We start from the raw sequence: 18,133 nt of genomic DNA on the forward strand, positions 1-18,133 counted from the left end.
TTTGCAGACCCTGGCAGCGCCAGTCCGTTTCCCTGGGAGGATACGTCCCGGGTGCCAGCTGGAGAGTAGCCCCTCTCCATTGCTCTGTTGCTAAGGCTATATTTTCCGCTACATCCTCCCAAATGCCAGGGATTATCTCTCCTCCTTTATCCTCCGCTGCCCGCAGGCCAAGCCTCTCGTTCCGGCCACCCCCTGGCAGACAGACAGACAGATCTCCACTCAGCTGGAGCTCCCACCCTCTGGTTTATTTATTTTTTGCTCCTACATTCACTCCCCCCAAGCCCAGATCCATAGCTGTCAACGTTTCCCTTTTTTAAGGGAAATTCCCTTATTCCAAATAGGATTCCTCGCAAGAAAAGGGAAAAGTTGACAGCTATGCCCACATCAGGTTTCCTTTTCCGGGTCGTGTTCCTCAGAGACGTGGTATTTTGAATCTTGCACTCATCAGTTCCCCAACCCTGCAAAAACCCCAGCTTCTAGACTTGAAAGCAATCATAGAATCAAAGAATTGTAGAGGTGGAAGGGACCTCTGAGGGTCATCCAGTCTAACCCCCTGCAACACAGGAAGCAACAGCTCAAGCATCCGTGACAGAGGGTCACTGAGATATCTGTGGCCATGGGATCGAGCAGGATTTTTCAAAAATCTGGTGTGCCTGGGCAGAGAGTAGCATTATTCTCTGCGCAAATTAAATTTCTGCAAACGCAAAAAGTTTGTAGACCTTAAAATAAGGCAGCCCATTGCAAATTGAGCTGAATTTTACAGAAAATGAGTTCTATCTGTGTGTGTGAACATATGCAAATTAAATTTATACAGAATCAAAAGTTTCTGGAGATTTTAGACTGAAGGCATTCCACACAGTGAAGTAGCAGCCGCAGTGGAATTGTGTAGGGTTTTTCAGAAGGGTGTCTGTGTTTGCAAGGAACACGGATGTCTCTGCGTAAATTACTACAAAAGTTTTTAGACCTTAAGACTAAATGCACGAGACCCAGCAAAATAGCCACAGGACGGAGCAGAGGAGTTGTAGTCGCTAATAATAATAATAATAATAATAATAATAATAATAATAATAATTAATTATAATTATACCCCGCCCATCTGGCTGGGCTTCCCCAGCCACTCTGGGCAGCTTCCAACCGAATATTAAAAACAATATAGCATCAGACTTTTAAATCTTCCCTAAACAGGGCCGCCTTCAGTTGTCCTTTAAAAGTAAAATAGTTCTTTATTGCCTTGACATCTGCTGGGAGGGCGTTGCACAGGGCAGGCGCCACCACCGAGAAGGCCCTCTGCCTTGTTCCCTGTAACCTTACTTCTCGTATAGTTGCTTTCCCTGTGCAAAACAAACTTTATGCAAATGGACAGCGTCATGCATGTTGCAAATACAGGTTATGACCCCTGTACTTTTAATTCCATTTCCCTTTTAATTTGCATACCTCCTTTCTATATTGCCCGGCCTATAGATTTGAGTTTCTAACAGTGCTGGCATCATATTTTTGTCCTATTTATTTATAAATACACACCCACACACCCCCTTTTTTTTGGGGGGGGGAACCTGCTTTCTCCTCCTCCAGTGGTCGTTTCCAGGCTGTCTCCAAGGGCAGCCCCACGGGCAGAGCATTGCAGCAGTCCAGCTTGGAAGCGGCAGGGCGGCAAACAAGGTGGCCCCCTCCCAGCGCTGCTGGACTACAGCTCCCACCGGGCAGTGTGGGGGAAAATAGCAAAGGACATTGGGAGTTGTAGTCCATGACCACCACCAAAACCTCCATGCCGAGCACCTGAAATCCGTTTTCCCCCCAGGAAGGGGCAGAACTGGCGGGTGCCCCAGAATCCTTTGCAACACAGAGAGGTTCTGTGGCTGTTTTATGGGGCGAATTGGGATGGGCGAGCAGGCAAGCGAATGCGGCAAAGGCACCGTATTTTTTGCCCTATAAGACGCACCAGACCACAAGACGCACCTAGTTTTTGGAGGAGGAAAACAAGAAAAAAAATATTCTGAATCCCAGAAGCCAGAACAGCAAGAGGGATCGCTGCGCAGTCAAAGCAGCAGTCCCTCTTGCTGTTCTGGCTTCTGGGATAGCTGCGCAGCCTGCATTCGCTCCATAAGACGCACACACATTTCCCCTTACTTTTTAGGAGGGGAAAAGTGAGTCTTATAGAGCAAAAAATACGGTATTTTGCCGCGTGGGAATTTCTTTCCGGAGAAGGCAGGGGGCACATGTCATATTTCCGCTTGGCGGCGGCGATGAGCCCCGGCGCAAAAGCTTTCCTCTGCCGGACGCCCTTGAAATCGGACCCTCGAGGTCCGTATTCTTTCATTTCCTTTATTTTTATTTTTTAAATTAAATGCTTGGAACGCCTCTGGAACAGGAAAGGTCAGGAGGGATGCAAAGCCCTGATGTCCGAGAGCAGGTGGGAGAGAGGGCGGGGGGAGATTTGCACGTACGAGAGCCACAAGGACAAATTGTTTAGAGGGGGACAGCGAAGGAACGTCTGGCTGTTTCACCGTGACCTCATAGCATTCCTTGCCCTCGGCTCGGGAAGGGACAGGCTGCCAGCTTTCCATGGGGCCATCAGAGAATTGGAAATTTGTCCCCCACCCCTTGACACATTGAGAAGCATCTGTTGACCGTGCAAAGCCTTTCACTCTCTAGCAGAGGAAGCTGAGCGGAGCATCTCTGTGTGAGTTGCTGTTCCTGAGCTGTTGCTCCTCTAATTAATCAATCAGTTTCGCTGCTTTAAAATGTGGATATTTTTTTTAAATTAAAAAATTGTATTTATGCAGTTATTTTTGTAACCCTGAAAAACGAATTGGATACTTATTTTTTGCATGATATATCAATAATATATATCAATATCACTGCGGGAGGCAGTGGAAGACAGGAGTGCCTGGTGTGCTCTGGTCCATGGAGTCAGGAAGAGTCGGACACGACTAAACGACTAAACAACAACAAAAAATATCTATTATTATTATTATTATTATTATTATTATTATTATTATTATTATTATTATTTATATCCCGCCCAGCCACTCTGGGCGGCTTCCAACAGAATATTAAAATACAACAATCTATTAAACATTAAAAGCTTCCCTAAAAGCTTCAATTGCCTATTAAGTACAGTGGTACCTCAGGTTACATACGCTTCAGGTTACAGACTCCGCTAACCCAGAAATAGTACCTCGGGTTAAGAACTTTGCTTCAGGATGAGAACAGAAATCGTGCAGTGGCGGTGCAGCGGCAGCAGGAGGCCCCATTATCAAAAGTGGTGCTTCAAGTTAAGAACAGTTTCAGGTTAAGAATGGACCTCCGGAACGAATTAAGTACCACTGTATTTTCTTAATTTTACTTTATTTTTTATGCGGCGTAAACTGCTTGGAGACTCCTTTTTGTTGCAGTGTGCATACATTATCTCTTTTAATTTTTAAAAATATGCCATGCTCCTATGCTTCGTTTCATATTTTGATTACTGTGCTCAGTAAAATGTGGTTTTTACACCACCCTGAGATCTTTTGATGAAGGGTGGTATAGTAATAACAATAACAATAATGGATGGTGATTATATTTTTTATACCCCACCCATCTGACTCTGTTGCCCCCAGCCACTCTGGGTGGCTTCCAACATATATAAAAACATAATAAAACATTGCAAAACTTCCGTATACAGGGCTGCTTTCAGATGTCCAAAGGTTGTATAGTTACTCATCTCCTTGACATAAATCTCCTTGAATTACAATTTATTTGATTTATATATCACCCTTTATATAAAAAAATCCCAGGACAGTGTACATTAAAAACACATATGATGGAATCATGATGTGTGTGTGTGTGTGTGTGTGCTATGCAAAAATCACAATGCGGAAAAAACTGTGAAGCCAGCCAATGCCTCTACATAACTCCATCCTTATTTCAGACATTGTGATATATCAGTATATCGGTCTATCGCGATGTTTAGCTGGTGATATATCACAATGTTGAAAGCCAGATATTGCCCAGCCCTACCACCATCCTCTCCCCAGCTTTAGCCAGCCAGTAGATTACTTAATGGCCAAAGAGGAATGCTTTTGCTTGGCACCTGAAGACATGTAATGAAGGCACCAGGCAAGCCTCTCTGGGGAGAGCATCCCACAGACGGGAGCCACCACCAAAAAGGCCCCGCTTTCGTGTTGCCACCCTCTGAACTTCTTGGGGAAGGAGGACATGTGTGATGGCCTGGGACTCGGAACCAGAGGAGTCTCAGTCTGCACCGGATCCTTTGCCTCAGGCATCACCTAAACCAAGTCTGGGGCCTGATCCTGAAGAGTCCCAGTCTGCGCAGGTGCCCCTGCAGCAAACCCCAGCTGGGCCGAGTCCGGGGCCTGAGCCTGCCCTGGCTCCAGATGCGAGGATGACCTCGTTGCCTCCAGCTGGGCCATCACTTACAGCTGCTCCACTACCGGTTGGGTCAGGGGAGGCTGAGGCGGCCTCTGGGTCTAGTAACCCACCGACATCTCCAGAGCTGCAGAGACTGAGGTCTGAGAGAAGGAGAGACCTGAGTACTTGCAGGAGGAGTGCTTGCCTTCGGGTGAGACAGGGAGGTGAGTCGCCAGGGGATCAGGACCGGCCGCTACCCCGACAAAGATAAAAGGCTGCCGGACCCTGCCCCAGGTTGTGGGAGCAACATTGCTGTTTGCTAGATCCTGCCTGAGATCCTGTATCTGTCCCTGCCTGGTTTCCTGCCTCGTGTCCTGCCTTGGCCCTGTCAGATTGACTCCCAGCGGGACCTTCAGATTCTGGACCGGACCTGGACTGGGTTTTCACAGGTTACCCCCAGGCCCAGCACAACATGTTATTATTGTTCATGGGATTTAGATTGTGCCCTTCCTCCCCAGGGAGCCCAACCGGGGCAAGCAGACACACTGTATAAAAGCGAAAAATGCTCAAAACCTTGCAAAAGCCATTTGCCATCTGCAAACATTCCAAAAGCAGCTTGCAGTTAAAAGCATTTTCCCCTCACATGATCTCGGGGGGGTTCCAGGAACAGACTTTCTTCCGCCACCAAATGCCTGGGTTAAACCGGAATGTTTTCAAATTCCCACACTTCTTTTTCCTAAGTCTGGGGTTGTTCTGCTGGGCTGGGCTGGGCTCCGTTTAAGGGATTTCACAGACGCCCGCCCCCCGCAAAATAGATGCTGCAAAATAGTTTCTCACTGCTGCTCACGGCTTGTGTAAAATTGCCAAATAACTTAATCCTGTGTTTGCTTCTTTCCTCCTCCTGCCAAGTCCATTTTCCTTTCATGCTGTGTACTTTTAGATTGTAAGCCCCAAAGGCAGGATCTGTTTCTCTCTCTCCTCTTTTAAGTGGTCTGTAATCTACTTTGGGAGCTTTCCTTGGCGGGAGGAAACTATTTATTTATTTGTTTTTTAAATAAATTGGGAGGAAACTATTTAAATAACTGAAGTGGGTGCACATTGGACGAAGGAGAAGAATTCGTCCATGATGGCAAGAGTTTTTTCAGGCAGAACACTCAGTGCGTCTGACAAGTTACTTTTAAGGCAATTACGCCACAGGTCAAATGAAACAGAGGTATCAATCACACTCTTTTACCTCTTGCAAGGATTATGTAATCTGAGGTGCGGAAGAACAAGAAAAGAAAAACCTAGATGTAATCAGGAAATTTTGAAGGCAATTGAATATGATGACGCTAATGTATTCTTGGTGCAGAATGCGGAAAAATATGCCAACTGGATTTAGTAACTGGAAACCTTTTTTTAAAAAAAGAATTAGGAATATCAGGAGAACGTGTTGCACTTTATATGATCTTGAAAAGATTATATGAGAATACTTATACTTTTTTTTTCATAAAAAAGCAGTTTACAACAAAAATACAGTAAAAGCATACAAAAAACAAAACCCACAATGTTTAAAACATCCGTCATTTCCACCTAGACACCATTTAACCATTGTGGAAAAGATGTATTCTTAACTGCCTACATAGGCCTGGCAGAATAGACAGGTTTTCAGCAGGTGTTGAATCTCAAGTGGCAGAGAGTTCCGCAGGGCTGGGCTGATAACACTAAAGGCTCGGGTTCCTTGTCAAATGAACCTCAACAACCCTGGGAATGATCCAACGATGCTCCTGCAGGTAGTCTCAGTGATCAAGCTAGGGCTACGAGGCTTCAGCCAAGTCCTGAAAAGCTTTAATTTTCAACCACCTATCTTATTTTTGGAATGGTTGTTAAGTGTCGATAAACATTGCGATGGAAAATCTTTCCCCATAAACTTCGATGAGGGGTTTTTTTTTTTTGGTGATGCTGCAAATTATGGGTTTTCCTGCTCTAAGGAGACCCATTGGACCAGAGTTGAGTCACACCCACCCAGTTTCAGTGGATCTGAGCAGGATTTAGTTGGGCACAACCCTTGCATGGTATGTTTTACCTATTGATAAGTCGTATATTTAAGTATCGATTCAATTAAATTTGCCCATTTTTTTATAGGATGCCTCTGTGCAGATGATGGGCTGATTTTTCAACTGCCTTTAGGATCTGCCTTTGAAAATCTTCCTTCTTAGCTTATTTTCAAATGCATTTGAGAACAGCCACCACCTTCTGTGATTAGATGTGATTGCTGTATTTCAGGGGGTTGGACTAGATGACTCTGGGGTTCCCTTTCCAGTTCTACCATTCTGTGATTCAGTGACAAACAAATTATTAACTGTAAGATAATCCTGGCATTCCTGGTTATTCAAAGCCAGCAAAAAGAACAAGAAAAAGGCCCGTTTCTTGAATCGTTCACACTTGATAGACTGCGTACCCAACTTGGTTAAAAGTTGTACTAAATTGTTGAAAGTTTATCATTATATCAGCTAATTTGTATGTAATTAGCAAGAGGTGCAACACAGGAATACGCAGCTGTCCCTGACGGGGATCGAACCTGCGACTTTGGCATTTATCAGCACCACGCTCTAACCAACAGAGCTGTTCGCATGGGGAAGAAACATAACACAACAAACAGAACAAATTCCACCCAACCGATACTTTAGAATGCTGCTTTGAATTTTAATCTGTTGTGGTTTTTTTAAGTCTGTTGCCCATTTTAATTTCTTGAACGTTTCGAATTATTTTTGTTCGTTATGTTTTATCGATGGTTTTATTGTTTTGTCTTCTTTTCGTAAGCTGGTTATTTATGAAATACTGTATTTTTCCGTGTATAAGACTATATTTCTCCCCCCCCCCCCCAATTTTTTAAGTTTAAAATTGTGGGTCGTCTTATACACGGAATGTTGCAATTAATTATTGCTTAATTTTGGGCTCCAAAAATAGCGGGTGTCTTATACATGGAAAAAATATGGTAATAATAATAATAAAACTTCCTCGGAACCAGAAGGGGAGAGGCACTCTGTACATGCACGGCAACACCCTTATCGTACAATAGGCTTTTCATTCCTTTAAAAGAGAGAGAGAGAGAGATGCAATGCTTCTACCATTAGTACCTGATAACCATGGTTTGGAAGAGAACACTTTTTATTTATTGGATGTGAAAAAAGTGGGGGAGGAGCACTGTACAGTGGAGGCTCGGGTTGCAAACGTGATCCGTGCGGGATGCACGTTCGCAACCCGCAGAATTCGCAACCTGCATCTGTGCATGCGCGGGTTGCGATTCGGTGCTTCTGCGCATGCGCAAAGTGTGATTCAGTGCTTTGGCGCATGCGCAAAGTGCAATTTAGCGCTTCTGCACATGCGCGACCGCCGAAACCTAGAAGTAACCCATTCCAGTACTTCCTGGTTTCGGCGGTCCGTAACCCAAAAAAACGCCACCTCAAGCGTCTGTAACCCGAGGTATGAATGTATTTGTGGACAGAATATTAAACAGTCATGCCTCATGTTACGTCCGCTTCATGTTACATTCTTTCAGGTTGCGTCCCGCGGCGACCCGGAAGTACCGGAAAGGATTACTTTTGGGCTTCGCCGCTCGCACATGCACAGACGCGGCAAATTGCAACCGGCACGTGCGCAGATGCGCCGCTGCGGGTTTTTCTCTTTTCATGTGGCGAACGGGCCTCCGGAATGGATCCCGTTCGCAACCAGAGGTACCACTGTACAGTAGTACCTCAGCTTACATAGCTTACATACGCTTCAGGTTACAGACTCCACTAACCCAGAAATATTACCTTGGGTTAAGAACTTGGCAGTGGAAAACAGGAGTGCCTGGCGTGCTCTGGTCCATGGAGTCATGAAGAGTCATGAAGAGTCGGACATGACTAAACGACTAAACAACAACAACAAAATATCAATAATAATCATAATAATAATATAATAATAAATTATTTATATCCCACCCATCTGGCTGGGTTTCCCCAGCCACTCTGGGCGGCTTCCAACAGAATATTAAAATACAATAATCCATTAAACATTAAAAGCTTCCCTAAAAGCTTCAATTGCCTATTAAGTACAGTGGTACCTCAGGTTACATACGCTTCAGGTTACATACTGTCAGAGCCGCCCCTAGGTCCCAGCTCACAAAGGACCAACGCCCGGCTGTAGTTATTTACAAAAGTCTTTATTGAAGTTCAGTTTCCATTTCAAAGCCGGAGCGTGCAGCTCTACGTCTTAAAGTCTAGACCGGCGAAGCTCCGTCTGAATCTCCTCCCCTTCCACACCAGTTTAAGACTCTAGCCTTGCTCCACCTCTTCCTTAGCTCTTTCCTCCTCTGGGCCCTCCTGCCCGCTGGGGTTTCATCCTTTCTGGACTCTTCTGACGCTGACCCCCCTGAGTCTTGCCCCTCCTTCCGGCGGGCTTTAGGACCTGGTTCCCTATCCGGGCTACCTGCTGTGCCGCTCACCTGTACATTTGAACTTGGCGCGCGCACCCAGCCGGTAACCTTCCTCTCGACCGTTCCCTCGCTCTCCGATGGAGGCGTGGTCAACCCTGACTCATCTCCTCTCGCTGGTGGTGAATACGCTGGCCCTGATACCTGGGACTCCTCCCCCCCACTGCGCTCTGGTGGGGAAGCTGGTCCTGATTTCCAACTGCTGCTCTGGGAGTCCCTGCTGGCCCCTTGCTTCTGGTGCGTCCCCCCTGGGACCCCCCTTGCCCTGGCCATCAGCGCCCCCTTCTGTGAATCTTCCGATTCGCTGGAGAGGCTCATGGAATCTCTCGGGCCACTGTCATCTTCTCCTACGCTGCCCTCGGATTGCTCCCCCTCGCTCTCCATCTCCTCCCCTCCCTGCGCTCCCGCTGCGTCCCTGACACACACGCTTCAGGTTACAGACTCCGCTAACCCAGAAATATTACCTTGGGTTAAGAACTTTGCTTCAGGATGAGAACAGAAATGGTGCTCTGGCGGCGCGGCAGCAGCATGAGGCCTCATTAGTTAAAGTGGTGCTTCAGGTTAAGATCAGTTTCAGGTTAAGAATGGACCTCCAGAACGAATTAAGTACTTAACCTGAGGTACCACTGTAATCACAACAGACAGTGATACTTAAATTGTAAATCCCCTTTTTAAAAAAGCATTCGTAAGTGGGCTTATACCATCTTTTGCAGACATAGGTCTCTCACAAAGAATAATGGAGTCGGAAGAGGGGCCCCCAGAGTCATCTAGTCCAACCCTCTGCAATGCAGGGATTTTTTTACCCAATGTGGGGCTCAAACTCTGGGATTAACTGTCATGGAATTTTCTAGTGTGGAGATCCTAAATTAGGATTTGCGTGTGTGTGTGTGTAATTGTCTCTTTTTTTGACTAAATACTTTTCTTTCTTTCTTTTTAAAAAAACCTTTCTTATAGGGAAGAACCTCTATACGAACGAATATGTAGCGATCAAGTTGGTAAGTGATCTTCTGATAATATGTTGATTCTCTGGGTTTGTCTGTTTTTAAACTGGTCTGTCTCTTCTTTCTCCCCATCCTCATCTTTAGGTAGGGATGTTGTTTTTCAAAATATTATTATTATTATTATTATTATTATTATTATTATTAATTATCTGGTTGGCCACTGTGAGAACAGTAAGCTGAACTAAATGATCCACTGGCTTGATTGAGCAGGCAGACTCTGATGTTGCCCCATTTGCACCGGAAAATAAAGGGATTTTTGCAGCTCTCCATTCTCTCTTCCTCTCTCCCTCTCTCCAGGAACCCATCAAGTCCAGAGCTCCTCAGCTCCACCTGGAATACAGGTTCTACAAACAGCTGGGAAATGCAGGTGGGTAGTGGGCTGGCCGGTCTTGTGTGCAGTACACACGCCCCAGAGGGGCTTCGGAAGAAACTGTAATAAACGAAAATCTGCCCTGGTTCCCTTATGGGGGACACAAGAGCCCTTATAGAGTCCTTTGCAGGTTCTCCATCGGTCGGAGAAAAGAACAGAGGCCAACCAGAGAATATTGAGAAGCAAAGCAGCTAGTAAGCCTGATCTTTATTGAACTCTTGCAACAGGGTGCCCCCTTCACACGCAGGAGAAGGAGGAGGACCCCGAACCAAGGTGTGGCTGCCCTTATATAGACGTTTTAAATTGCCCGCCCTGGAGCCCAAGACCACCCCCCTAAAACATCATACCTACATCACAGAAAGGGCGGTCTACAACAGAAATCTGAGTGCGTTGTTTACCTCCTGTCTGGCAGGTTACCTGTTAATGCTCACTTGATTGGATACCCTGGGGAGCCTGGCCAGTCTTTTGCAATGATAAATACTTAGTTCCTGAGCCAGGTCACAGGCTCACACCCTATTCACACACAGACATACCCTTAAGGCAGGATTTGTGAAGGAAAAGACAATGGGGAGGCTTTTCCATTTTCCTTGACCTTGCAGAGAAGTCATTTGGTCAGTCTGGGAGTCAAAACGGTTTCAGGGCTGTTCTCCTGTGCTGCTTCAGACATGTGGTTTATATATTTATGTACGTGTTTGCTTGGTACATTTATGAACATTTATTATAAAGGTAAAGGGACCCCTGAAGATTAGGTCCAGTCGTGACTGACTCTGGGGTTGCGGCGCTCATCTCGCTTTATTGGCCAAGGGAGCCGGCGTACAGCTTCCGGGTCATGTGGCCAGCATGATTAAGCCGCTTCTGGCGAACCAGACCAGCGCACGGAAATGCCGTTTACCTTCCCGCTGGAGCGGTACCTAGTTATCTACTTGCACTTTGATGTGCTTTTGAACTGCTACGTTGGCAGGAGCTGGGACTGAACAACGGGAGCTCACCCCGTCGCGGGGATTCAAACCACCAGCCTTCTGATTGGCAAGTCCTAGGCTCTGTGGTTTAACCCAAAGCGCCACCCGTATCCCTTGTTATGACCTTAATTCCCCAAAATGGGTGCTAGTCCTTATGATGGTGCAACGAGTGGCTTGGAAGGGATGTTTTGCAACACAGCCTCCGGAACAGCTGCAAAGATTTGAGGCGGGTGTTTTCAGGGTGCCCCTGGAGAAGACGGAAACTAAAAGACGATGGAGCTACTTCCCTGCCCGCCCCCGCCCCCCAGTGTTGATTTTTCGATATAAGCTGTGCTGCTCTTTTGCTCTTTTTCTCAGCCTTCGCCTTCCCTGTCTGCAGGACGGGCGACAGTCATGCTGGCCTACCTTCCATTAAGCATATTATTAAGCGTTAATAAATATTGACAGTCTCTTCTGCTCTTCTCTTTCTCGTCGACGCCAGGCAGGGACGTTCCCTGAATTCAGTGCCTCCTGAAAATACATTTACTTAGGCAAGTCATCCCAGACCCATGTCAGACGTTGACATGTTTCAATCTCTCGTTAATTCTGCTGCTAATTTTAAGGATCTCTTAAAGCTCAAAGCCTACTTTTAACTCTCTTTCTGTCGATAATTTTAATGCCCCTTACGAAACTGTTCAGGTTTCGTTACAGCCAGCGTTGGAGGAATTCTGTTAGGCAGAAGATGTAAGTAAAAATGAAAGAAGTCAATACAAATAAAAGAAGTCAATAAAAATGAAACTGTGTGTTGATAGCCCTTAACCTTTTCACAACAGCACTTGGGGAACACACTGAGATAACGGGACTCAATTGTTAGTGAGATTACTATTTAACTTTTAAAATTGGACTTAAAAGCCCATTCTTTTTACATTATGGTCTTGGGGGCTGAATCTCGGCAGCGTTATAAACTCAGATATATAACAAGCTAGGTGCCAACGTCTCCTTGAACCAGGGTTACAGTCGCCAAAGCTGAATGTCTCGTTGCCCTTTTTGGGCAAGGCGGCTCTAAAGTCTTATTTTCCAAATGATGAACTGACTGTGATGGATTCTCAGTTCAACATCTGGCTAGTTCAGAGGACAACCTTGAGCCAGGTTAAGAACTTTGAGAACTTAAAAGAAGAAAAGTCACTTGATCCAAAGACAGTCCGCCTATCTATTGTCCTATTCCGACCTCTTTTTCGTAATGGTGACTCAGACCGTTCATAACATAGGAATATCCTTCCCAACTCTGAGCAGGGCAGGGGGGGAAGCGAAGACAAGCGAGAACAATTCACTATAACGTCGTTCACTGATCCTGCTCAGGCTGCACAGAGAAAGCATTTTGGTTCCTGAAATTCATTCCGATCGTGCAAATAAAATATATTGGAGAGAATTCTACAAGATGGAACCTTAGTGTGTAAAAACAGTCCAGATCCAATGATCCCCATCCTGGCGCCCCGGCATCTTCACTTGGTGGCCAATTGTTGTTGTTGTTTAGTCGTTTAGTTGTGTCCGACTCTTCGTGACCCCCTGGACCAGAGCACGTAGTCAAACTCATGTTTGTGGCTTCGAGAACACTGTCCCACCATCTCGTCCTCCATCGTCCCCTTCCCTTGTGCCCTCCATCTTTCCCAACATCAGGGTCTTTTCCAGGGAGTCTTCTCTTCTCATGAGGTGGCCAAAGTACTGGAGTCTCAGCTTCACGATCTGTCCTTCCAGTGAGCACTCAGGGCTGATTTCCTTCAGAATGGAGAGGTTGGATCTTCTTGCAGTCCATGGGACTCTCAAGAGTCTCCTCCAGCAACATAATTCAAAAGCATCCATTCTTCGGCGATCAGCCTTCTTTATGGTCCAGTTCTCACTTCCATACATTACGACTGGGAAAACCATACCTTTAACTTAACGGACCTTTGTCAGCAAGGTGGCCGATAGCCAGGTGCAAAATGTGAATCTCAAAAGCTGCTCACGAGGAAGCGTGCATCATAGTGATTGCTCAAAAAACCAGCCACAAGGAGCATGCTGGAAAGTCAACTGATCTTGCACTGAACCAAAATTGTCCCTGACTCCACTTTGCAGTATTCGTTTGAGAAGCTCTAGAGCTGTCCTCTGAACTGCCCCCCCTCTTCTCCACAGAAGGGATACCTCAGGTCTATTACTTTGGGCCCTGCGGGAAGTACAACGCGATGGTCTTGGAGCTGTTGGGGCCCAGCCTGGAGGACCTCTTTGACCTCTGCGACCGGACCTTCACCCTCAAGACGGTCCTTATGATCGCCATCCAGCTGGTGAGCAGACAACACTCCCCCTTTTTTGGAATGACCTGTGCAACACCCCCCAACGCCCTTGCCAACTGTGTAGAGGAAGTAGCATAACTCATGCAACACGTTGGCGACAAATAGACATACAATAATTACCGAAATAATTATACATTCTTTATCAATCTTCTGAGAAAAGTACAAAACCTTGTGTAAAGCCACAGAGACTTAAGATGAACTTACCGTGTCTGGTTTCAGTGGATTTTTCAAAGGCTTAACTCAGTGTTTTGTTTTCTTTATCTTTTTAGGTAAGTTCCTGAAGATACCAACAAAGGGTAAGTTCGATGTTGTTCACAATACTGAGAGATGCTAGTGAGGTTGTAGATGGATGTTAATGAAGTTGTAGACAGGGCGTTTTGCATCCATCTACAACCTCACAACCTCACAGTACAGTGGTACCTCGGGTTAAGTACTTAATTCGTTCTGGAGGTCTGTTCTTAACCTGAAACTGTTCTTAACCTGAAGCACCACTTTAGCTAAAGGGGCCTCTCGCTGCTGGAGCACAATTTCTGTTCTCATCCCAAAGCAAAGTTCTTAACCCGAGGTAATATTTCTGGGTTAGCGGAGTCTGTAACCTAAAGCTTCTGTACCCTGAAGCGTCCGTAACCCGAGGTATCACTGTATTGTGAACAACACTGAACTTACCCTTTGTTATCTTCATGAACTTACCTAAAAAGATAAAGAAAACAAAAAGCTGAGTTCAGCCTTTGAAAAATCCACTTTAGGTGTCTAATGAAGGTGCCAGGTGAGTCTCCCCAGGGAGAGCATTCCTCAAACGGGAGCCACTGCAGATAAGGCCCCGTTTTCCTATTGCCGCTCTTTGGCTCTCATGCAGAGGATTCTGCAAACGGGGAGCCATTGCAGACATGCAACCCCTGGGGTGCTGCCCAGTCTAAAAAACAACAGATTCCCCTCCTCATGAAAATGCATACAGGTGGATGAATGGAATTCTTTTTCTCACATGAGATATAAGCCACAAAAGAAATTGGAGGTTATTGAATTGTTTTTATGATATGGCAGTTAGAAGATGGGAGAAAAGAAGTACACCAGGGGTAGGCAAACTAAGGCCCAGGAGCCGGATCCGGCCCAATAGCCTTCTCAGTCCGGCCCGCGGACAGTCCAGGAATCAGCATGTTTTTACATGAGTAGAATGTGTCCGTTCATTTAAAATACATCTCTGGGTTATTTGTGGGGCATAGGATTTCGTTCACCCCCCCAAAAAATATATATAGTCCAGCCCACCACATGGTCTGAGGGACGATGGACTGGCCCATGGCTGAAAAAGGTTGTTGACCCCTAAAGTACACCAAGGAAAACTGGAGGGGAGGTCGACAAAAAGAAAAGAAAAACTTTTGTGCATATGTGAAACTTTTGAACATTTAATAAAATATAACTGGGGGAAAACTCATAAACCTACAAGAAGCCCCAGTTTTCCTGGACACAGACCCTCAAGTGCTCCTTTGCGCATGGCACAGAGGCTCTGGCGGTTTTTCCTTCGGCAGATCACCCGCATGGAGTACGTCCACACCAAAAGCCTGATCTACAGAGACGTCAAGCCGGAGAACTTCCTGGTGGGGCGGCCCGGGAGCAAGCGCCAACACGTCATCCACATCATTGACTTCGGCCTGGCCAAAGAGTTCATCGACCCCGAGACCAAAAAGCACATCCCGTACCGAGAGCACAAGAGCCTGACCGGCACTGCGCGGTACATGAGCATCAACACGCACCTGGGGAAAGGTGAGCAGGGGGAGGCAGCCCCTTGGAATGGGGAGGGGGAGGCTGTGGGGAGGGGGGGGCAAGGAAAAGCAGGTTGGGTATGTGTGGCAGAGAAAGAGAGAGAGAGAGAAAATGTTGAAGAGAAGAGAGCATAACTCTATGAATGGTGCAGCCATCTCTGAATCGCTGCATCTGTGCTGGACACAGAAACTGTTATTTTAAAAGGGGTGTGTGTGGAGGGAAGCCCAGGCAACCAGTGTAAAGATACAGTGGTACCTCAGGTTATAGACACTTCAGGTTACAGACTCTACTCACCCAGAAATAGTGCTTCAGGTTAAGTACTTTGCTTCAGGATGAGAACAGAAATTGCGCGGCGGCAGTGGGAGGCCCCATTAGCTAAAGTGGTGCTTCAGGTTAAGAACAGTTTCAGGTTAAGAACGGACCTCCGGAACGAATTAAGTTCTTAACCCAAGGTACCACTTGTATTCCGTGTTGTTCTTTGGGTTTTATTTAATTTTTAAAAATATTTTTTATTAATTTTTACATATTAATTATCATTCATACAGCAAAACTTCACTTCTTATACAATCTTTTTGGACTTCCATCAGCTCCTCTGATGGTCCTCCGTTCTTATCACTTATTCTGCATTTCTTAAATTCCTATTGCCTTTAATTATCTTCACTAACAGTCCCCCTCATTACCTTTTTTCCTTGCAGTTTTTCAAATAGCCCACCTTGCAAAACTTCTCGCAAACCGACAAGCGTAATCTGATCATCACAATTACTTTCCAAATAATCCGTAAATTTATACCAGTCTTCCGCAGATTTTGAATCCTTCCTGTTAATTTATCTAATTCTGCATAGTCCATCAATTTCATCCCCCAATCTTCTTTTGTTCTTTGGGTTTTAAAAAGAAAAAAAAAAAAGTTGCTGAAATGATGACAAAGCCACGACTGAAAATGTCCGCTGTTGTCTCTTGCACAGAACAAAGTCGCAGGGACGACCTGGAGGCGTTAGGTCATATGTTCATGTACTTTCTCCGGGGGAGTCTGCCCTGGCAGGGCCTGAAGGTGAGTTTCGCTGTGGAAATGGAAAAGCTTTTTCTCAACCGCCACTGAGCCTCTTGGGCTGGCCCAAGGTTATCCCAATCATCTTCTTTAATTCGTCGTATATTCCCCCCCCCAAAAAAAAATCTTAATCTTTTCACACGTCCACCACATGTGGATCATGTCACCGTGATTTCCTCCACATCTCCAGCAAGCATTCGCCAAATTCTCATTCTCCACCCCAAATTCTCATTTCAGGCGGACACGCTGAAGGAGCGATACCAGAAGATTGGCGATACCAAAAGAGCCACGCCCGTCGAAGTGCTGTGCGAAAACTTCCCTGGTAAGGACGGGGCGGAGGGAGGAATGACCGCTCCCTTGGGTGCGATTCCAGACTGGATGACCCCCTGGGTGTGTGGGTATCCCCCTTTCAGAGTCTACAGCCCTACGATTCTGCAACCTTTCTTAGAGTAACGTTGTGGAGGGAGTGGGGGGAGGCAGGAGTGCCAAAAAAAAACGGCCTCTGAATAGAACCTCCATGTTCAGGAACACTCTACCACAATCAAGCAGTTGGTCCCTTCCCTTTCCCGCCCCGCCCTGGCCACAGTGATCCACGCGACGGTCATCTCCAGGCTTGACTACTGTAATTCGCTCTACGCGGGGCTGCCCTTGAAGCTGACCCAGAAACTCCAGCGGGTGCAGAATGCTGCAGCGAGGCTCCTCACAGGGTCCCTGCCATGGGAGCATATTCACCCAGTGCTTTTCAAGCTGCACTGGCTCCCGGTGGAGTATAGGGTCAGATTTAAGGTGCTGCTTTTGACCTTTAAAGCCCTTCACGGCCTAGGACCCTCGTACCTACGGGACCGCCTCTCCTGGTATGCCCCATGGAGAGCCTCAAGGTCCATAAATAGCAACACCCTAGAGGTCCCAGGCCCTAAGGAAGTTAGATTAGCCTCAACCAGAGCCAGGGCCTTTTCAGCACTGGCCCCGGCCTAGTGGAACGCTCTGTCTCATGAGACCAGGGCCCTGCAGGATCTGATTTCTTTCCGCAGGGCCTGTAAGACAGAGTTGTTCCGCCTGGCCTTTGGCTTGGAATCAACTTGATCCCTTTCCCCTCTTTCTTTTTCCTTTCTCCTCCTGTGATGAGGCTGCATTTTAATGTTTTAATGTTGTATTTTAATTTTGTTTTTAAGTTGCATTCATTCAACTTGTTTTTATTATTGGTTGTTAGCCACCCTGAGTCCGGCCTTGGCTGGGGAGGGCGGAGTATAAATATTATCATCATCATCATCATCATCATCATCATTATTATTATTAAATCCCTGCTTCTTCAGGGTGGCATGTTAGGTGTTGCCTTTTGGGTTCCTCTGTAAGGCTGCCTCAAGTGCATCCAGGTGGCCACAAAATGCCATGATGCCCTACAGGTGTGTTGCCAGATGCCAAGCTCTCAGGAGCCCCTGCATCACTGACGGCAAGGGATGTTGGCAGGGGCCCTCTGAATATCCCTGGGGGGGGGGGGAGAGGCCACCCAGCAACCCCGTAAAAGTCTGCTTGGAATATCCCGTTGGCAAAAGTCTGATTTAAGTGCCACCCAGCACACAGACCCGGGTGGTGCTGTGGGTTAAACCACAGAGCCTAGGACTTGCTGATCAGAAGGTCAGCGGTTCGAATCCCTGCGATGGAGTGAGCTCCAGTTGCTCGGTCCCTGCTCCTGCCAACCTAGCAGTTCGAAAGCACACCAGTGTAAGTAGATAAATAGGTACCGCTCTGGCGGGAAGGTAAACGGCGTTTCCGTGCGCTGCTCTGGTTCGCCAGAAGCGGCTTAGTCCTGCTGGCCACATGACCCGGAAGCTGTACGCCGGCTCCCTCGGCCAGTAAAGCGAGATGAGCGCCGCAACCCCAGAGTTCG

The 18,133-nt window shown here is 46.6% G+C and overlaps 1 protein-coding gene across 2 annotated transcripts in view; it reads left to right on the forward strand.

The window, feature by feature from the left end:
* Positions 1-18,133, forward strand: part of CSNK1G2 (casein kinase 1 gamma 2) — a 54,175-nt gene that overhangs the window by 24,002 nt on the left and 12,040 nt on the right. For both annotated transcript variants that reach the window (XM_083720564.1, XM_083720565.1), the window contains exons 3-8: positions 9,761-9,801; positions 10,105-10,174; positions 13,285-13,433; positions 14,966-15,200; positions 16,163-16,248; positions 16,483-16,567. In XM_083720564.1, the coding sequence (XP_083576690.1) occupies positions 9,761-9,801; positions 10,105-10,174; positions 13,285-13,433; positions 14,966-15,200; positions 16,163-16,248; positions 16,483-16,567 (666 nt within the window). The remainder of the gene's footprint in view (positions 1-9,760; positions 9,802-10,104; positions 10,175-13,284; positions 13,434-14,965; positions 15,201-16,162; positions 16,249-16,482; positions 16,568-18,133) is intronic.

Source organism: Podarcis gaigeae, assembly GCF_964106915.1.
Source record: "Podarcis gaigeae genome assembly, chromosome: 18".
NCBI classification, from domain to species: Eukaryota; Metazoa; Chordata; class Lepidosauria; order Squamata; family Lacertidae; genus Podarcis; species Podarcis gaigeae.